General features: G+C 33.4%; 2 protein-coding genes and 1 long non-coding RNA gene across 6 annotated transcripts in view; 2 read left to right on the forward strand and 1 right to left on the reverse strand.

The window, feature by feature from the left end:
- Positions 1-10,784, forward strand: part of LOC127844419 (uncharacterized) — a 72,607-nt gene extending 61,823 nt beyond the window's left edge. Inside the window, exon 12 of one of the 4 annotated variants that reach the window (XM_052374628.1) lies at positions 10,410-10,784. In XM_052374628.1, coding sequence (XP_052230588.1) covers positions 10,410-10,566 — 157 coding nt within the window. In that variant the 3' untranslated portion in view covers positions 10,567-10,784. Of the gene's footprint in view, positions 1-1,300; positions 1,716-4,341; positions 4,999-7,377; positions 7,793-10,409 lie in introns of those variants that run through there. The other 3 variants (XM_052374627.1, XM_052374626.1, XM_052374625.1) reach the window with 3 other exon arrangements.
- On the reverse strand, positions 7,895-11,469 carry LOC127844440 (uncharacterized). The gene is made up of 2 exons (XR_008032737.1): positions 11,383-11,469; positions 7,895-8,349 (listed from the first exon to the last, which is right to left on the reverse strand). It is a non-coding gene; the product is annotated as an uncharacterized LOC127844440 (long non-coding RNA).
- A 5,257-nt stretch (positions 11,470-16,726) lies between these two features.
- LOC127844423 (aurora kinase A-like) overlaps positions 16,727-22,853 on the forward strand; it is a 49,845-nt gene continuing 43,718 nt past the window's right edge. The window contains exons 1-2 of the mRNA XM_052374634.1: positions 16,727-16,866; positions 17,092-17,166. Coding sequence (XP_052230594.1) covers positions 17,093-17,166 — 74 coding nt within the window. The 5' untranslated portion in view covers positions 16,727-16,866; position 17,092. The remainder of the gene's footprint in view (positions 16,867-17,091; positions 17,167-22,853) is intronic.

Consider the following 22,853-nt stretch of genomic DNA (forward strand, 5'->3'; position numbering starts at 1 on the left):
AATTGCATGTTTGTCCGTTACATTTTAATATATGCATTCCATTATATGAATACATTTTGTTTGTATTTAAACATTCTTAAAATTATTTTGAATAAGGTCTATTTAAAAAAGCTATTGTTTGACCTGTTGTGGTGTCCATCTGTTTTGAAGCTAATTTGTTCAAGCCTTATTATATTGTGTTCATTTTCTGAGAGGCACTAAGCTTATGTTCACCATACTCTGTTTAAGATGACATGCTTACTAAAATGTGGGTTTTGTATTAAAAGTGTTAAAATGTTGAACCTGTATGATAATACTATTTATACAAAAAATAAATGACATGAAACATACTGTATTTGTATGTGGCATTCTTGTTGTCATTATTTGATTTTTATGGAAACAGAACATGTACATTTAAATGGTATACAATTAACAATTTACTTGGCGAAGAAGAAGAAGTAGTATAAGCTGACCATGATTTACTTTATGGAATATTAATAAGTCCCTGATCTGTGTCAGCTACATCAAATTCTTGAAATAATATCTCTATTAAAAAGATGACATGTGAAATGTTACGATTCTAGTAAGACAGAAATGCTAGTCAGCAGTCTGTAGGTAACAATAAATTGTTATTCAATATAATTATAAATTTTATGGATTTGTTTGTGTTTATAATTTTTTGCAAGAAAATAGCCTGTGCAGTTTGTACAAGCTAATCAGGGATAACAAGCCTGTGCAGTTTGTACAAGCTAATCAGGGATAACAAGCCTGTGCAGTTTGTACAAGCTAATCAGGGATAACACTTTCAACTTTTATTGTTTTATACATGTGTAATTGAAAGGAAGTCTTACCTTAGCAAAAGTCCAGTTACGACAGAATTTTTTCCATGATTAGCCTGGGCAATTTGGGAAAACAGGTTACACACATATATTTAACCCAGTTTCCCCAAATGCAGCTGAAATTAAGCTGTAGGCTGTATTCTGACCCTAAACCTGTGGTCTGTTTTAATCTTACTTTGAATTTAGTTGTTATTTAGATACATTTTAGGAAAGCGTCTTTTATCTGAAGGTGCCAAAAAAGCTGACCGAATGTTAATCTTATTTTTTATTTTATTTGAAAATATACCTAATTCTTTAACAAGTTCATAATATTTCCATATGATTTTAATTACTGAAAATCAATAAACATCTTACTGTTTTTGTTATTCATTGTTGGAAAAATAATCTTACTCATTAGGACTCTAAATTGTTCATTACTGATTGATAAGCTACAATAATTTAAAAATTATTTCTGAAATGAAAAATAACACTATGTGTTTCAGGTACATTGGGTTTTCCTTACATCGCCGTGCCAACCACACATACACAGTGATGTATGGTGTATCTGTGTTCCTCGTCATTCTAGTCATTGGCTGGATACTCTCCCCTGAGAGACGTTACCACCGCACCAGTGACAGTGATGATGATGACTCCACTTGATGGAATACAATTATATTTAGTGAATTTAATGAATTTGTCGAATTGAAGATTGATGATTTTGGATACTGACAGTAAACTGGATAAGGTTAGGATGCAAATATTTTCCATCTCAAAGTCTTGTCCAGAAATATTTATTATCAATACACGTGTGTGGTCAGACATTGAGTGGTGGCGATGCATTGTCAGAATGAATACAGGTATCTGGTGTTACCATAAGCTGCTCAAATTTGTGGAAGGTAGAGGGCGCGATTGGTGCTGACAGAGATATTATTGTTTATTGCTGTTATTGTGCATATATCCCATTGGTGATAGCAGTGATAACTGCATGAAATAGTAGAAAATAGTTTTCTACAAGCATCATTTTGTGGTTATGAACTGTGTATGATGATGCCTGAGAAATGTCTCCATAATTTGGCTCTTAACAGGATTGTGTGTGTTTGTCAGTTGATGACTTGCTAGTGGTGATGTGAGTGAATTCAGGGTGTGTTTGTCAGTTGATGACTTGCTAATTTTTGGGGGAGCGTATAGTCGCTGCTTGGTCTGTCCGTGTGTGTGTCCGTCTGTCCGTGCACAATTTTTGTCCGGGCTATTTCTCAGCAATAAATGACCGGAATTCAACTAAACTTTATGGGAAGCTTCACTACCAAGAGGAGATGTGCATATTATCAGCTGGTTCTGGTCGGATGATTTTTCACAGAGTTATGGCCCTTTGAAATTTTCTATAAACTGTACATATAGTGCAATTCTTGTCCCCCCAACTACTAGACGTTTCCTTTTATCTGAATATTTAGTGAGATATTGTGACAAAAAAACAACTTTGGGGAGCATCACACGTCTCCGACGGTTTTTTGTTGATAACTGTAAGAAGTAATAATAATATATATGCATATGAGCCTGTCTCTGAGAAAATGGATTTAAATGCATGTGTGTTTAGTGTCATCCCAAATTAGTCTGTGAAGTCCATACAGGCTTATCTAGGATGACTCTTTCAGACTGCATAGGCTAGTCTGTGATGGCACTTTTTGTCTTCACTTGCTTTGTTTAAAAGAGACATCCTTAACCAAAAATTCCGTGAGAGTGGAAAGTGTTGTTCCTGATTAGCCTGTGAAGACTGCACAGGCTAATCTGGGAAGACACTAAACGCACATACAATAAGCCTGATTTTCCCAGTGCAAGGCTCATAAAATGTATGCTCTTGAATGTGGAAATCCTCAGAGGAAGGTATATTTTATATGCTGTCATCTCGTCATGATGAGATTAGTTATGACCAGTCATCTTGTAACAATAGGATTTTTTTATTACCAATTTCCTGTTCTGTAGCATTAGCAATACTTTACATTAGTTGCAATCAGTAGCAAAAAATTTGTGAAGCTAGACATTATTTTAGGGTTAAGATTGGTATTGCATTTGTTGTATTTATTTTTGCTCTATTGGTGTATTTTCTATTTGGTAAAAATATCTGGATGTTTTTTGCCTATAAAAATTAGCGTCCAATATCTTTGATTATTAAGTATGAATATGAAGGGAAAATGGATATATATGTAAGCAAAATTATGTGAAAACTGTTAATGTTTTTAGATAGAATTGCATGTTTGTCCGTTACATTTTAATATATGCATTCCATTATATGAATACATTTTGTTTGTATTTAAACATTCTTAAAATTATTTTGAATAAGGTCTATTTAAAAAAGCTATTGTTTGACCTGTTGTGGTGTCCATCTGTTTTGAAGCTAATTTGTTCAAGCCTTATTATATTGTGTTCATTTTCTGAGAGGCACTAAGCTTATGTTCACCATACTCTGTTTAAGCATGACATGCTTACTAAAATGTGGGTTTTGTATTAAAAGTGTTAAAATGTTGAACCTGTATGATACATACTATTTATACAAAAAATAAATGACATGAAACATACTGTATTTGTATGTGGCATTCTTGTTGTCATTATTTGATTTTTATGGAAACAGAACATGTACATTTAAATGGTATACAATTAACAATTTACTTGGCGAAGAAGAAGAAGTAGTATAAGCTGACCATGATTTACTTTATGGAATATTAATAAGTCCCTGATCTGTGTCAGCTACATCAAATTCTTGAAATAATATCTCTATTAAAAAGATGACATGTGAAATGTTACGATTCTAGTAAGACAGAAATGCTAGTCAGCAGTCTGTAGGTAACAATAAATTGTTATTCAATATAATTATAAATTTTATGGATTTGTTTGTGTTTATAATTTTTTGCAAGAAAATAGCCTGTGCAGTTTGTACAAGCTAATCAGGGATAACAAGCCTGTGCAGTTTGTACAAGCTAATCAGGGATAACAAGCCTGTGCAGTTTGTACAAGCTAATCAGGGATAACACTTTCAACTTTTATTGTTTTATACATGTGTAATTGAAAGGAAGTCTTACCTTAGCAAAAGTCCAGTTACGACAGAATTTTTTCCATGATTAGCCTGGGCAATTTGGGAAAACAGGTTACACACATATATTTAACCCAGTTTCCCCAAATGCAGCTGAAATTAAGCTGTAGGCTGTATTCTGACCCTAAACCTGTGGTCTGTTTTAATCTTACTTTGAATTTAGTTGTTATTTAGATACATTTTAGGAAAGCGTCTTTTATCTGAAGGTGCCAAAAAAGCTGACCGAATGTTAATCTTATTTTTTATTTTATTTGAAAATATACCTAATTCTTTAACAAGTTCATAATATTTCCATATGATTTTAATTACTGAAAATCAATAAACATCTTACTGTTTTTGTTATTCATTGTTGGAAAAATAATCTTACTCATTAGGACTCTAAATTGTTCATTACTGATTGATAAGCTACAATAATTTAAAAATTATTTCTGAAATGAAAAATAACACTATGTGTTTCAGGTACATTGGGTTTTCCTTACATCGCCGTGCCAACCACACATACACAGTGATGTATGGTGTATCTGTGTTCCTCGTCATTCTAGTCATTGGCTGGATACTCTCCCCTGAGAGACGTTACCACCGCACCAGTGACAGTGATGATGATGACTCCACTTGATGGAATACAATTATATTTAGTGAATTTAATGAATTTGTCGAATTGAAGATTGATGATTTTGGATACTGACAGTAAACTGGATAAGGTTAGGATGCAAATATTTTCCATCTCAAAGTCTTGTCCAGAAATATTTATTATCAATACACGTGTGTGGTCAGACATTGAGTGGTGGCGATGCATTGTCAGAATGAATACAGGTATCTGGTGTTACCATAAGCTGCTCAAATTTGTGGAAGGTAGAGGGCGCGATTGGTGCTGACATAGAGATATTATTGTTTATTGCTGTTATTGTGCATATATCCCATTGGTGATAGCAGTGATAACTGCATGAAATAGTAGAAAATAGTTTTCTACAAGCATCATTTTGTGGTTATGAACTGTGTATGATGATGCCTGAGAAATGTCTCCATAATTTGGCTCTTAACAGGATTGTGTGTGTTTGTCAGTTGATGACTTGCTAGTGGTGATGTGAGTGAATTCAGGGTGTGTTTGTCAGTTGATGACTTTGCTAATTTTTGGGGGAGCGTATAGTCGCTGCTTGGTCTGTCCGTGTGTGTGTCCGTCTGTCCGTGCACAATTTTTGTCCGGGCTATTTCTCAGCAATAAATGACCGGAATTCAACTAAACTTTATGGGAAGCTTCACTACCAAGAGGAGATGTGCATATTATCAGCTGGTTCTGGTCGGATGATTTTTCACAGAGTTATGGCCCTTTGAAATTTTCTATAAACTGTACATATAGTGCAATTCTTGTCCCCCCAACTACTAGACGTTTCCTTTTCATCTGAATATTTAGTGAGATATTGTGACAAAAAAAAAACTTTGGGGAGCATCACACGTCTCCGACGGTTTTTTGTTGATAACTGTAAGAAGTAATAATAATATATATGCATATGAGCCTGTCTCTGAGAAAATGGATTTAAATGCATGTGTGTTTAGTGTCATCCCAAATTAGTCTGTGAAGTCCATACAGGCTTATCTAGGATGACTCTTTCAGACTGCATAGGCTAGTCTGTGATGGCACTTTTTGTCTTCACTTGCTTTGTTTAAAAGAGACATCCTTAACCAAAAATTCCGTGAGAGTGGAAAGTGTTGTTCCTGATTAGCCTGTGAAGACTGCACAGGCTAATCTGGGAAGACACTAAACGCACATACAATAAGCCTGATTTTCCCAGTGCAAGGCTCATAAAATGTATGCTCTTGAATGTGGAAATCCTCAGAGGAAGGTATATTTTATATGCTGTCATCTCGTCATGATGAGATTAGTTATGACCAGTCATCTTGTAACAATAGGATTTTTTTATTACCAATTTCCTGTTCTGTAGCATTAGCAATACTTTACATTAGTTGCAATCAGTAGCAAAAAATTTGTGAAGCTAGACATTATTTTAGGGTTAAGATTGGTATTGCATTTGTTGTATTTATTTTTGCTCTATTGGTGTATTTTCTATTTGGTAAAAATATCTGGATGTTTTTTGCCTATAAAAAATTAGCGTCCAATATCTTTGATTATTAAGTATGAATATGAAGGGAAAATGGATAAGCAAAATTATGTGAAAACTGTTAATGTTTTTAGATAGAATTGCATGTTTGTCCGTTACATTTTAATATATGCATTCCATTATATGAATACATTTTGTTTGTATTTAAACATTCTTAAAATTATTTTGAATAAGGTCTATTTAAAAAAGCTATTGTTTGACCTGTTGTGGTGTCCATCTGTTTTGAAGCTAATTTGTTCAAGCCTTATTATATTGTGTTCATTTTCTGAGAGGCACTAAGCTTATGTTCACCATACTCTGTTTAAGATGACATGCTTACTAAAATGTGGGTTTTGTATTAAAAGTGTTAAAATGTTGAACCTGTATGATAATACTATTTATACAAAAAATAAATGACATGAAACATACTGTATTTGTATGTGGCATTCTTGTTGTCATTATTTGATTTTTATGGAAACAGAACATGTACATTTAAATGGTATACAATTAACAATTTACTTGGCGAAGAAGAAGAAGTAGTATAAGCTGACCATGATTTACTTTATGGAATATTAATAAGTCCCTGATCTGTGTCAGCTACATCAAATTCTTGAAATAATATCTCTATTAAAAAGATGACATGTGAAATGTTACGATTCTAGTAAGACAGAAATGCTAGTCAGCAGTCTGTAGGTAACAATAAATTGTTATTCAATATAATTATAAATTTTATGGATTTGTTTGTGTTTATAATTTTTTGCAAGAAAATAGCCTGTGCAGTTTGTACAAGCTAATCAGGGATAACAAGCCTGTGCAGTTTGTACAAGCTAATCAGGGATAACAAGCCTGTGCAGTTTGTACAAGCTAATCAGGGATAACACTTTCAACTTTTATTGTTTTATACATGTGTAATTGAAAGGAAGTCTTACCTTAGCAAAAGTCCAGTTACGACAGAATTTTTTCCATGATTAGCCTGGGCAATTTGGGAAAACAGGTTACACACATATATTTAACCCAGTTTCCCCAAATGCAGCTGAAATTAAGCTGTAGGCTGTATTCTGACCCTAAACCTGTGGTCTGTTTTAATCTTACTTTGAATTTAGTTGTTATTTAGATACATTTTAGGAAAGCGTCTTTTATCTGAAGGTGCCAAAAAAGCTGACCGAATGTTAATCTTATTTTTTATTTTATTTGAAAATATACCTAATTCTTTAACAAGTTCATAATATTTCCATATGATTTTAATTACTGAAAATCAATAAACATCTTACTGTTTTTGTTATTCATTGTTGGAAAAATAATCTTACTCATTAGGACTCTAAATTGTTCATTACTGATTGATAAGCTACAATAATTTAAAAATTATTTCTGAAATGAAAAATAACACTATGTGTTTCAGGTACATTGGGTTTTCCTTACATCGCCGTGCCAACCACACATACACAGTGATGTATGGTGTATCTGTGTTCCTCGTCATTCTAGTCATTGGCTGGATACTCTCCCCTGAGAGACGTTACCACCGCACCAGTGACAGTGATGATGATGACTCCACTTGATGGAATACAATTATATTTAGTGAATTTAATGAATTTGTCGAATTGAAGATTGATGATTTTGGATACTGACAGTAAACTGGATAAGGTTAGGATGCAAATATTTTCCATCTCAAAGTCTTGTCCAGAAATATTTATTATCAATACACGTGTGTGGTCAGACATTGAGTGGTGGCGATGCATTGTCAGAATGAATACAGGTATCTGGTGTTACCATAAGCTGCTCAAATTTGTGGAAGGTAGAGGGCGCGATTGGTGCTGACAGAGATATTATTGTTTATTGCTGTTATTGTGCATATATCCCATTGGTGATAGCAGTGATAACTGCATGAAATAGTAGAAAATAGTTTTCTACAAGCATCATTTTGTGGTTATGAACTGTGTATGATGATGCCTGAGAAATGTCTCCATAATTTGGCTCTTAACAGGATTGTGTGTGTTTGTCAGTTGATGACTTGCTAGTGGTGATGTGAGTGAATTCAGGGTGTGTTTGTCAGTTGATGACTTGCTAATTTTTGGGGGAGCGTATAGTCGCTGCTTGGTCTGTCCGTGTGTGTGTCCGTCTGTCCGTGCACAATTTTTGTCCGGGCTATTTCTCAGCAATAAATGACCGGAATTCAACTAAACTTTATGGGAAGCTTCACTACCAAGAGGAGATGTGCATATTATCAGCTGGTTCTGGTCGGATGATTTTTCACAGAGTTATGGCCCTTTGAAATTTTCTATAAACTGTACATATAGTGCAATTCTTGTCCCCCCAACTACTAGACGTTTCCTTTTATCTGAATATTTAGTGAGATATTGTGACAAAAAAACAACTTTGGGGAGCATCACACGTCTCCGACGGTTTTTTGTTGATAACTGTAAGAAGTAATAATAATATATATGCATATGAGCCTGTCTCTGAGAAAATGGATTTAAATGCATGTGTGTTTAGTGTCATCCCAAATTAGTCTGTGAAGTCCATACAGGCTTATCTAGGATGACTCTTTCAGACTGCATAGGCTAGTCTGTGATGGCACTTTTTGTCTTCACTTGCTTTGTTTAAAAGAGACATCCTTAACCAAAAATTCCGTGAGAGTGGAAAGTGTTGTTCCTGATTAGCCTGTGAAGACTGCACAGGCTAATCTGGGAAGACACTAAACGCACATACAATAAGCCTGATTTTCCCAGTGCAAGGCTCATAAAATGTATGCTCTTGAATGTGGAAATCCTCAGAGGAAGGTATATTTTATATGCTGTCATCTCGTCATGATGAGATTAGTTATGACCAGTCATCTTGTAACAATAGGATTTTTTTATTACCAATTTCCTGTTCTGTAGCATTAGCAATACTTTACATTAGTTGCAATCAGTAGCAAAAAATTTGTGAAGCTAGACATTATTTTAGGGTTAAGATTGGTATTGCATTTGTTGTATTTATTTTTGCTCTATTGGTGTATTTTCTATTTGGTAAAAATATCTGGATGTTTTTTGCCTATAAAAAATTAGCGTCCAATATCTTTGATTATTAAGTATGAATATGAAGGGAAAATGGATAAGCAAAATTATGTGAAAACTGTTAATGTTTTTAGATAGAATTGCATGTTTGTCCGTTACATTTTAATATATGCATTCCATTATATGAATACATTTTGTTTGTATTTAAACATTCTTAAAATTATTTTGAATAAGGTCTATTTAAAAAAGCTATTGTTTGACCTGTTGTGGTGTCCATCTGTTTTGAAGCTAATTTGTTCAAGCCTTATTATATTGTGTTCATTTTCTGAGAGGCACTAAGCTTATGTTCACCATACTCTGTTTAAGATGACATGCTTACTAAAATGTGGGTTTTGTATTAAAAGTGTTAAAATGTTGAACCTGTATGATAATACTATTTATACAAAAAATAAATGACATGAAACATACTGTATTTGTATGTGGCATTCTTGTTGTCATTATTTGATTTTTATGGAAACAGAACATGTACATTTAAATGGTATACAATTAACAATTTACTTGGCGAAGAAGAAGAAGTAGTATAAGCTGACCATGATTTACTTTATGGAATATTAATAAGTCCCTGATCTGTGTCAGCTACATCAAATTCTTGAAATAATATCTCTATTAAAAAGATGACATGTGAAATGTTACGATTCTAGTAAGACAGAAATGCTAGTCAGCAGTCTGTAGGTAACAATAAATTGTTATTCAATATAATTATAAATTTTATGGATTTGTTTGTGTTTATAATTTTTTGCAAGAAAATAGCCTGTGCAGTTTGTACAAGCTAATCAGGGATAACAAGCCTGTGCAGTTTGTACAAGCTAATCAGGGATAACAAGCCTGTGCAGTTTGTACAAGCTAATCAGGGATAACACTTTCAACTTTTATTGTTTTATACATGTGTAATTGAAAGGAAGTCTTACCTTAGCAAAAGTCCAGTTACGACAGAATTTTTTCCATGATTAGCCTGGGCAATTTGGGAAAACAGGTTACACACATATATTTAACCCAGTTTCCCCAAATGCAGCTGAAATTAAGCTGTAGGCTGTATTCTGACCCTAAACCTGTGGTCTGTTTTAATCTTACTTTGAATTTAGTTGTTATTTAGATACATTTTAGGAAAGCGTCTTTTATCTGAAGGTGCCAAAAAAGCTGACCGAATGTTAATCTTATTTTTTATTTTATTTGAAAATATACCTAATTCTTTAACAAGTTCATAATATTTCCATATGATTTTAATTACTGAAAATCAATAAACATCTTACTGTTTTTGTTATTCATTGTTGGAAAAATAATCTTACTCATTAGGACTCTAAATTGTTCATTACTGATTGATAAGCTACAATAATTTAAAAATTATTTCTGAAATGAAAAATAACACTATGTGTTTCAGGTACATTGGGTTTTCCTTACATCGCCGTGCCAACCACACATACACAGTGATGTATGGTGTATCTGTGTTCCTCGTCATTCTAGTCATTGGCTGGATACTCTCCCCTGAGAGACGTTACCACCGCACCAGTGACAGTGATGATGATGACTCCACTTGATGGAATACAATTATATTTAGTGAATTTAATGAATTTGTCGAATTGAAGATTGATGATTTTGGATACTGACAGTAAACTGGATAAGGTTAGGATGCAAATATTTTCCATCTCAAAGTCTTGTCCAGAAATATTTATTATCAATACACGTGTGTGGTCAGACATTGAGTGGTGGCGATGCATTGTCAGAATGAATACAGGTATCTGGTGTTACCATAAGCTCCTCAAATTTGTGGAAGGTAGAGGGCGCGATTGGTGCTGACAGAGATATTATTGTTTATTGCTGTTATTGTGCATATATCCCATTGGTGATAGCAGTGATAACTGCATGAAATAGTAGAAAATAGTTTTCTACAAGCATCATTTTGTGGTTATGAACTGTGTATGATGATGCCTGAGAAATGTCTCCATAATTTGGCTCTTAACAGGATTGTGTGTGTTTGTCAGTTGATGACTTGCTAGTGGTGATGTGAGTGAATTCAGGGTGTGTTTGTCAGTTGATGACTTGCTAATTTTTGGGGGAGCGTATAGTCGCTGCTTGGTCTGTCCGTGTGTGTGTCCGTCTGTCCGTGCACAATTTTTGTCCGGGCTATTTCTCAGCAATAAATGACCGGAATTCAACTAAACTTTATGGGAAGCTTCACTACCAAGAGGAGATGTGCATATTATCAGCTGGTTCTGGTTGGATGATTTTTCACAGAGTTATGGCCCTTTGAAATTTTCTATAAACTGTACATATAGTGCAATTCTTGTCCCCCCAACTACTAGACGTTTCCTTTTATCTGAATATTTAGTGAGATATTGTGACAAAAAAACAACTTTGGGGAGCATCACACGTCTCCGACGGTTTTTTGTTGATAACTGTAAGAAGTAATAATAATATATATGCATATGAGCCTGTCTCTGAGAAAATGGATTTAAATGCATGTGTGTTTAGTGTCATCCCAAATTAGTCTGTGAAGTCCATACAGGCTTATCTAGGATGACTCTTTCAGACTGCATAGGCTAGTCTTTGATGGCACTTTTTGTCTTCACTTGCTTTGTTTAAAAGAGACATCCTTAACCAAAAATTCCGTGAGAGTGGAAAGTGTTGTTCCTGATTAGCCTGTGAAGACTGCACAGGCTAATCTGGGAAGACACTAAACGCACATACAATAAGCCTGATTTTCCCAGTGCAAGGCTCATAAAATGTATGCTCTTGAATGTGGAAATCCTCAGAGGAAGGTATATTTTATATGCTGTCATCTCGTCATGATGAGATTAGTTATGACCAGTCATCTTGTAACAATAGGATTTTTTTATTACCAATTTCCTGTTCTGTAGCATTAGCAATACTTTACATTAGTTGCAATCAGTAGCAAAAAATTTGTGAAGCTAGACATTATTTTAGGGTTAAGATTGGTATTGCATTTGTTGTATTTATTTTTGCTCTATTGGTGTATTTTCTATTTGGTAAAAATATCTGGATGTTTTTTGCCTATAAAAAATTAGCGTCCAATATCTTTGATTATTAAGTATGAATATGAAGGGAAAATGGATATATATGTAAGCAAAATTATGTGAAAACTGTTAATGTTTTTAGATAGAATTGCATGTTTGTCCGTTACATTTTAATATATGCATTCCATTATATGAATACATTTTGTTTGTATTTAAACATTCTTAAAATTATTTTGAATAAGGTCTATTTAAAAAAGTTATTGTTTGACCTGTTGTGGTGTCCATCTGTTTTGAAGCTAATTTGTTCAAGCCTTATTATATTGTGTTCATTTTCTGAGAGGCACTAAGCTTATGTTCACCATACTCTGTTTAACATGACATGCTTACTAAAATGTGGGTTTTGTATTAAAAGTGTTAAAATGTTGAACCTGTATGATACATACTATTTATACAAAAAATAAATGACATGAAACATACTGTATTTGTATGTGGCATTCTTGTTGTCATTATTTGATTTTTATGGAAACAGAACATGTACATTTAAATGGTATACAATTAACAATTTACTTGGCGAAGAAGAAGAAGTAGTATAAGCTGACCATGATTTACTTTATGGAATATTAATAAGTCCCTGATCTGTGTCAGCTACATCAAATTCTTGAAATAATATCTCTATTAAAAAGATGACATGTGAAATGTTACGATTCTAGTAAGACAGAAATGCTAGTCAGCAGTCTGTAGGTAACAATAAATTGTTATTCAATATAATTATAAATTTTATGGATTTGTTTGTGTTTATAATTTTTTTGCAAGAAAATAGTGATTTAAATAGTAAATGTAATGCTTGAAATTATTTACTGCCCAATTTGACAAAACTAATCTACCAGTTCTTTAGATGTGTTGACCATGCAGTGCTTTATGGTGAGTTTACCATACTCGCCCATATTTCAACAGCTGTCTTGAAGGTAATATTAGTTACACCGTTAGTAACTGACGGTGTATGGGATATACACCCTCAGTATTTTCATACCATACGAGAGCGAAGCTCGAGTATGGTATTAAATTGACCAGTCGCCAACTCCGCCCACATTTTGTCGATCAGCCAATCAGATATCGATTTTTCACACACCCCTCAGCAACGCTTATCTGGCCGCCATTTTGTCCGACAAACAAAGCGTGTTGTACATATGGAATGGACGTAATTTTTAAGAGTATACACAGATTTTATATCAAATGCATGATCATTACTGTTCGATTATTATTCAAAATTGTAGGTGCTATAATACTTTATAAAAGGTTATTATTTTATCTTTATTTCTTGAACATATGAACGAGTAATGAGAAAACAAACACTATAAATAGTTTAACCACACCAGGTGTGTGTTCTATAAAACGTGTTATACCGTTTGATGCACAATATTATTAAGCAGTTTGGGCAACATAATAATTGCCACACGTGCTTATTAATCTCAGCGTAATTGTCGATGATTAATAAATAACAGTATGTTGCGTGGATCTCAGAATGAAGGAACATTAAGGCATTGTTAGGTACTGTACACAAGAAAAGAAAACTATTTAATTACTTAAATGATTTCCAATTATATATTTATTTTCTGTGGATCATAAACAAGGGAAATCATTATAAATTGTTAACTTAAATATTGTTTTAACTAAAGTGAAAACAACACAAAGGTGATTTCAACGCGGCTTAGCCAGCTTAAAGCGACTTCAAGTGTAAAATGTACGGCTTATAATACAACAACAACATTTCTAATACAACATATTTTGATACGGGGAGAAATGTGAAAATTGCAATTAACATATAAGGGCCATCTTGTTATAAATAAGCAAATGCATAATATGCTAAATGTATTCAGTTCGAATGTTCGTGAACAGCACCGTAATACCAACATTTCATTTTTTGATAGTGAAATGTAACAGGTTCGCATTAAACATAAATGAAATAAAATACATATTAGACTATCTGTTAATGAAACCACGAAATTAGGCCTGTATTAAATTATGGTTACAATCAAAATTTAATTTATATCCAAATAAAAAAATCGGTGTCTTTTTAAAAATAACACAATAAAACAAAGATCTAAACAATTTTTAATAAACAAAAAACCCATCATGATATGGATATGCCATTTGCATTTAATAAACATATTTTCATAATTATATATGAATAGCCACCGGGTTCACTGTCAGAAGGTTGAATACAAGTTCAAAATCAATATGAAATAAATGCTCATTTTTGCAACGGATTTTTCATCACCTCCCTATATAATATTTATAAGAAACGTTTCTGATAGTCAGTCTGCCGTTAACTCATTTATTTTGATTACGCCATTTCTCTCTAAAGTTTTTATGATTGTATTAACGTTTTACAAAGCAGTTTAGGTTAGTGTGCGGCTTTAATAATTTATTATATAGAAAAGAGCATAATACATCATTACAAATATAGAATTTCCCTCGCGTAATCCGCTATAATTGCGATCTGCTTGTCGGAGTTTTCTAATCACTAGACCACGTGACTATGTGGGCGGAGCGATCGATAATTTGGCGACTGGTCTATTGCTGACGGTGTATATCCCATACACCGTCAGTTACTAACGGTGTAACGATTTTATCTCGACCGACTACTCGATTACTCAGGTAGTATGAAAATTACTCGGGGTGTATGGAAAATACTCCATGGGCATGTGATCGCTCTAAGCCAATCGGATAAGTTCATTTTTGTAGGAGATGATATATACAAAAATACTAGTGTAAGGGTGTCTGGTCTGGTCTTTAGATATAATCCAGTCAGTATTTTTATTTAATATTGGATAATACATTAGATAGATGACATAATAATATAAGGGGCGTTCCTGAGGCTATTTCAGCTATACGCACGATCGAGCAGCGAAGCTGCGAATGGGGGGTAGGTGCCGGAGGGGGTCCTCCCTCCTGCTGGGCAGGTAGGGAGGTCTCCCCCAATAAACTTTTGGAAAATTCATTGCAGATTGGGCGTTTTAGTGTTATCTTTCAGCCACGTTTTGGCAATTTAATTCATTAATTTCTTGACTGAAAAAGACCGATTAAAGTAAATATTTTATTAAACATTGTCAACAGCAGATATATTTTCGACTATAATTTATTTGCGAAGTTTAAATGTCAATGCTAAGTTAAAAATCAAGAAGCCATATTGCGAGGGAGAATGGATTCGTAGCTGCATAGGTGTGCATGTTCAACTCTATTACTGGCGGGAGTATGGGATCCTACCGTAGAAAATTTTGGGCATTTCTTTGCAAAAAGTGTAATTTGGTGTTGCATTTCAGCAATGTTTATCCTCGAATTTAATCTTGGAAAAAAATGAGAAAAAATATTTTTAACAAAAATTGCCAACTATTGACCATTATCGATTAAGTTTTAGTGTCAAAACTTTAAATCAAGAAGCCTTTTAGTGCAAGGGAATGGGTATGCAAATGTGAGGAAATGTTTGACTCTTGCTTCCTCCCCCAGAAAAGTTTGGATTTCATTGCAGAATGATCATTGTGTCGTTATCTTTCAGCTATTAAGTTTTGTCATTTGATGCTATAATGTTTGACTCTTGCTTCCCCCAGACATTTTTGGATTTCATTGCAGAAGGATCATTCTGTTGATATCTTAAATTCAGCGACATTTGGCAATTTTATTTCTCAATATCTTCCTCTAAAAAAGTAAATGATTAAGCATATTTTCCATGGAAACCTTTCCCATATTCGTATATATGTTGCGACTCTGTAAAAATGTAGTGCCACGCTCCCACGTCGTGTGTATTTGTTTAGACGAGTCGTCACACCTGGTGCGAAGTGGCGCATAAAACTAAGCCTGTCATCATTTTCTGTTGAAACTGATTTATTTTGAAGGTATTTGTAAACATAAAATTTAATTAGTTTTTAAATTAAACTGTAAAAGAAACACTCTTTGAAAAAACAACAACAACAACAGCATGCTCGCTAAGTCTTGAGTGAGCATACTGAACTTTAATTGAACTCGTAGATTTATAGATCGACTTATCTTACGGGAAATGTAAAGCTGTGAACATTTTTTCACTTATCTTGTCATAAGAGCTAGCTTTTGAGTATCATATAATGAACATGTTTACCTAACGCAATCTCTAAAAAAAAATGGATAAAACGGATCGTTCGCCGACATTTTGAAAATTTGCGCTATGTAAACATAATCTGGTATCCGCGTCCGAATATTGGTTCCAAACATACTAAAGGGCCACAAAACAGTCGTAAAACGAGTCAAGTCTACACGACTACCACCCCTCATGAGTGAAAAAAGACTACTTCGTATGCACGGAGTTAAGACTGTATTGAGTTTTGAACCCACAGTTATTTTCTTAAACTGGACGCCTTGTTTGCTTGTTACATAATTATGCCCCTAAGCCCCCACTTTTTATTGCATTTTTTTTAATTTTCAGGGTTTTCATTTTTTTTTAAGTTTGAAACTTAATTATACGCACGGGCGTACTGCCGTATGCCTAGGTACGTCACTGAAATTTAAATAATGTAACAGTTGTGGCAATTGCAGTTCATCACAAAAAAAACCCATGGATTTCATGTTGAAAAAACAACAAAAATTGACTCATCATTCGTTCATAATCGATTAAAGTGTAACAACACGGTTTCAAAATGTTGTATCTTGAGTGTTTTATAACCGTTTACTTAAAGTTTACTGCGGTGTAACCGTTCTTACATGTTAGACCAATGAACAGCATGTTTACAAATGTTTTAATTAACACCCAATGAAATTACTTGTCATTAGAATGTAGCGGGGAAATTAAAAATAAATAAAGTAACTGGTAGATTTAAACAAAACAAAACAAAGGTAAAATTGTTAAAAGTTGATACTTAGTCGAAATATTAATGCACAACGACAAACATTTATATTTTGAACGTTCAATACGATTGACGATCTTATTTAAAAGCACCATTTTAACGTACTCACCATCGTCATATGTTTCCGCGAGTGTTTGAAGGTAGCTGTGATAACTGATAAATAAAATTGATGTTCTTCTTTGTCAGTAGTTTCATGGGTACTTGTTTTTAACAGAATGGAGCCGCGTGTTTTGCAACCTGTCAACGATGCTAATAAACCAACATCAAATGACGGAACTCCAAAGGGAAAGTATGTAAAATAGAATTATCCTGATGTACTCTAGTCAGAGATTTAGTTCTTCTTGAATGCTCTGAGCTATTATGGGTACATACGTACAGCTCAACGTTCTTCCTGATTTAACCATATTTAATGTCAAAATCATAAGCAAAGACCTATAGATAACACAGATTGGAAACTTCGCGCTTCGCGGCGGGGTCACGTGGTAGAGAAACCGATAAGAACACTTAGGATCAGCAGACGATTTATTCCATGAATCAATCGGAGTAGTCCGGAGATATCTGGTGTATCACGATTGCGATAAGATAGCGACGCGTCAATAGCAACGGCTACGATTATCGAGCAAAGTTATGCGAAAATATTATGGCGCTATAGAAAGGCGGCTGTAACTTGGTACTTATAAAATCTCGATTTTATTTACCTACTATAAGAATTTATAATGCCGCGATCGTTGAAAAAATCGCGGCGAGAATGCTGTTGAATAGTTTATTTGAAAGGCTTTTGCTGATAAAATATTCTTGTATAATTTGGTATTTCAAACAGTTAAAACCTTATATTATTATTTCAAAACGGATAGATATATGTGGACACATATATCTACAGTCGATTGGTGTATAGCGGATTTTAGTGAGTAGCGGATAGGTTAAACTTTTTTTGCAAAATACATTCATTTATGTTAAGATTTATAGTTTTTATTAATTGAATACAAAAAGCCTATCATTGTTAAGTCGATTCATGTTTTTGTTGATGAGTGTCAATGTTTACAACTGTTTCTATTTTTGAAAGCAAAACAAGGTCACGTTATGTACCAGGGCCCTCAATCTGTCAAATCCACGGCCGAAATTCGGCCGCATTCCCCCCCCCCCCCCCCCCCCCCCCCCTGAAAAGTATACTTTTTTCCCCTTTTGGGGGGAAAAAATCCCCCTAAAAAATAAGATAGATAGATGTCTCATGATTATTATATCTCAATTCTATATTAATTTAATATTGTCAAACATACTAAATTATGAAATAAGCAAAGAATATAGTGCAAACATGTACAAATATAATAATTAGAGAATAAGTTAAAAATCCCCCAAAAAGGGAAACGCCGCGAAAATTCCCCCTGCTATGGGTAGCGACCTGCTTCCCCTAAAATGGATTGAGGGCCCTGTGTACGCACCGTTTTTGTGACGACAGGAAAAGTGCAGATGAATGGTTTCTTGAATTTTGCAGATTTTGTTTGGTAAACATAATGTTCATTGATGTAATATTTCAGTATTATGTGTCCTTTACAAAAGTAAGAATGCTCAGAAACCAAATTGATGCGTACCATATAAAATAAGCATGAAAGCTGCAACTCGGGATTTAGTAAATAACAGACATGTGATGACCCATATTCAGGAATGTGGGGATTGTCTCAAAATAAATATAATCTCAATTGAAGTTGTCCATGTGGTAAGCGTGTGGCTATAATATTAATAAGTAAAAACATTATTTTTAATGAAAAACAATCAAATTATAACGAAAAATTGATTTCTCTGAAAACATATTTTCCGCTATCAAATCTATATATAGATTCAACTCAAAATGACCCGAATATAGGGTGCATTGCTTTGAACAGCAATTACTTCATCAATTGTGCAGCGATTTCCATGAATTTGGTCTTATTAAACTCAAAAATGAATTTCCTTTTTGGAAATGTATATATATTTTAATTATTTTTTACAAATGCTGTGTCAAATTTCAAGAAATAACACGATACACATGTAATCCGATAAAGACCTAAGCGATCCGGTAATGGCTGAATCAGTGTACCATGAAATTCTCGCTGTAAACAAATATTTTTCGGAAATTTAAAACCGCTGGCATGTTTCAATGGGAAAATCATGTGTCTTTCGAGATTTAATGGTTTAATTACCGAATGCATGATGTATTAATTGAAATTAAACTCGGAGTGCTTAGCTATTCGCTATACACCAATCGACTTTAGGTCTCTGATTAAAACAACATTACAGTATAATAAATGCTATGATCATTCGATCCAAAAACGGTTTCAGTTAGACTTATTTCAATATTGATTGTGTAGATTTATCAATTGTTTAATTCTCTTTTTATTTAGATCTTATTCATGAGTTATAGGTTATTAAAGTTTTGTTTGTAATCCAGTTTTTTTTCTTTTGGTAATTAAATTAAGCTTTCAGTATCGTGGGTTAAGATTTCGCGAAAAGAAAAAAACAAAGATTTCACGCGCGTGTTAATCGTCGGATCAATTAGCGAACTGAAGAAGATGCTTTGTGTGTTTTTTCTTTATTATTGAGAATTAATTAAAAGAAGGGATCCTGACTTCAATTATCATTTTGCATTGTTGATTGATTTAGATTGTGTGATCAGTGGCCGCAGCCGGCGAATTATAGTCATCTCACAGCTTTTGTTTGTGTTTTAATTGTAATCTCACAGCTATCTGTTAAAATATGTTTGTATATTAACTTGCATGTGTAACATTGACAGGAAAACTGGTTATACTAATAAAAGAAGATATTAAATGAGAATTTAAACCCATACATTGTACTTTCATCGTGTTTTTTATTCATACCAAGATAAACATATTACCCAGAATAAAAATCTTATTTCTTCAATGTGAGGTGAATAATGACGAAGTTTTTTACAATGAACCAAAGCACGTTTGACGACATGTGTGTATAATAGGGTAAAAGAGCTTAAAATTGTACCATCTTTGTACAAGGCCAAAATCCTTTAAAATGAACATTTTCCTCCAGTTTAGTTAATTCATACCTAGATTAACATATCACCAAGCATAAAAATCTGACTTAATCTATTTGGGATGACAAATGAAAATGTTTATCAAAAAGAACAAAAACACGTTTGACAGCAATCTTGTACAACAGAAGAATAGAGCTTAAAATTGTATAAATATTGTTTAAGGCCAAATACTTAAAATTAAATATTTTCTTCTAGTTTGTTTAAATCTATATTTAGATTAACACTTTGCCTAGCATAAAAATCTTACTTCAACGATATGGGATGAGAAATAGAAAAGTTTTTCAAAAAGAAACAAACCACTTTGGCGACAGGTGTGAAAAATGATTGAATGGAATAACAGTATAAAATAGTACAAATTGTACAAATGCAAAATCCTTTAAAATACCTCATTTTCGTCTACTTTTTATCAATCATACATAGATTAACATCTCACCTAGCATAAAAATCTTACGTTATCAATATGCGATGCTTAATGAAGATGTTTTTTAAAAAATGCTTCGGGCCTTTCAATTTTTAAAAAATTATCGAAAATGAACGAATCCAGTGTTCTCTTTCAAATTCCGATAAATTAATAATTAATTAGAATAATAACTACCAAACCTAAAGAATTATCAACACAGAAAATAAATACTTATTTTTATTCACACAAAAAATATTCAATATGTCTTTTTTCGGCGACCGACTTTGCTCACTACGTGATGTTCGTAACGTTGCGCTTTCAGACATTCATTGCTCTGCAAACTGACAACCGAGCGCTAAAAACACTAATTAACACATTAAGATTGTTAATAACAATATCAAAATAATATAAACAGAACAGATCATGCTCAAAATATCCTACGACAACAAATATTAACGACTAATTACGAAGAATAATTGATTGCTTTATAACAAAATGGCCGACAGTAGCTGGAACAGGGAAGAGTCTACAGGTACATTGTACAACAGCATCTCCAAAATCAATGTCACGTGACCCGCGTCCGCCGTTAGATATTATCGCTATCGCGAAGCCGAGAGTTTCCAATCTGTGTTATCTGTAGGTCTTTGTCATAAGACTCAAGTTTGTCTATAAATTCCACAGGTATTGGGCGCGTGGCACTAACACTATCAATATGTCATAAAACGGTTGTCGGCTCTTTCGACCCGGGTTTTTCAGGCCTATTCGGCCATATATTCAGGCTCATTCGGCCCAAGTACCAGGTTTTTCGGCCCCATTTTTTCTTTGAATAAATGGTTGAAAATATGTTGGTTGAAACTCTTAACAACTATGTAATATTGTTTATTACAGTAATATATATTATCTGTATCGAGGATTAATCCATTTGAAAAAGATTCTCTTGTCTTTTGCTTCAGGTATATCGTCATGGAAATGAGGCGTTATTTAAGAATAGATACAAGAGTCTGAGACGGCTTTGAAAATAAAACAAACTATAAATTTATTGCTATTACACATATTTGAATAATTTTAAAGTTATAACAATAAGGAATACATACGTCTTTACAACACAATACATTAATATACAACACAATACATAATATATAATTTACTGCACACAAGTGTTCATTTTATCAGGCTGTCAAGCGGTCATACTTTTTCCTACTTTTTCCTACTATTTCCTACTTTTTCATCAGGATCCTACTTTTTCCTATTTTTTTACCAAATCTTCCTACTATTCCTACTTTTTCATTTTCAATGGAGAATTTATTTTTTTTAAAGAGTTTATTTAGTAAACTTGCAGGATGAATGAATCTATGGCATGACTGTATCCCTGTTAAGGTGCATTCATCTAGATGAGACCTGACAACCCATGCTGACTGTCTGCTAGCACCTCTTCAGGAGCATAAATATTTATTTCTTATGTAACTTTTAAAATTATTGACAAGTTTTTTTTTTAAGTAACAATAGTGCCTTGTTTACTTCCTTAGCATGTGTACACTGCAGACTTCACTACCTTACACAGTTCCCAGTGATGCAAGAGCTGAGGGAACCCATTGTTTATTCCAGTTTTATTTTGTTTCCATTTACAACAATTTGACCAAACCTTATGCATGTTTACATGATATTGCTGTTTGGAATGTAGAGATATAGAGATACATGTATTGTATGAGTGGTTATGTAATATGGAATTTATTACACAAGTTATTGGAAAAAAGATAAAACTGATGCTTTGCCGAGTTTTCATCATTTACAAATATAATGTAATAAATTCTGTATTACATGACAACGGATATGATGTTCTATTGATATCATAGGTACATCATGTTTAGTAATTAAAGATAAATGCACAGAGCCTAAATGCCCTGATACATTTTTATGCCCCCGGTAGGGTGGCATATTGCAGTTGTACTGTCAGTCCATTTGTCTGTCTGTCTGTGTGTGTATGTCCGTCCGAAAACTTTAACATGGGCCATAACTTTTGCAATATTGAAGATAGCAACTTGATATTTGGCATGCATGTGTATCTCATGAAGCTGCACATTTTGAGTGGTGAAAGGTGAAGGTCATCCTTCAAGGTCAAAAGTTAAAAAATACAATCCAAGGGAAGTAATAAGCTTTAAAAGGGAGATAATTTCTAAACCTGCCAAATGATACATTGAAATTTTATTTCAAAGCTGCGCAATAGTGGGCATTGTGTTTCGGACAAACACAATTCTTGTCTAATGATGCCATAGCTAGTGAGGTAACTTCAAGATGTTAAAGCGGGTATATACGATCTTGTCAAATATTTAGTAATAAATATAAAATGTGTAAAAAACTTATTATACATATATTTCAATATAAACTAAAATAAAAGTTAAGAAGAACATGTGTCGAAAAATGCTAAATAAGCCAGATAGTTAATTCTGAAATCGAAAAAGGCTGTACAGCCGAATTCGCCAGCATATATATCATGCATGTACGATGTGAATCTAAATTTAGTTTAAAGGTTCATTTG

This window comes from Dreissena polymorpha, chromosome 9, assembly GCF_020536995.1.
Source record: "Dreissena polymorpha isolate Duluth1 chromosome 9, UMN_Dpol_1.0, whole genome shotgun sequence".
NCBI lineage: Eukaryota > Metazoa > Mollusca > Bivalvia > Myida > Dreissenidae > Dreissena > Dreissena polymorpha.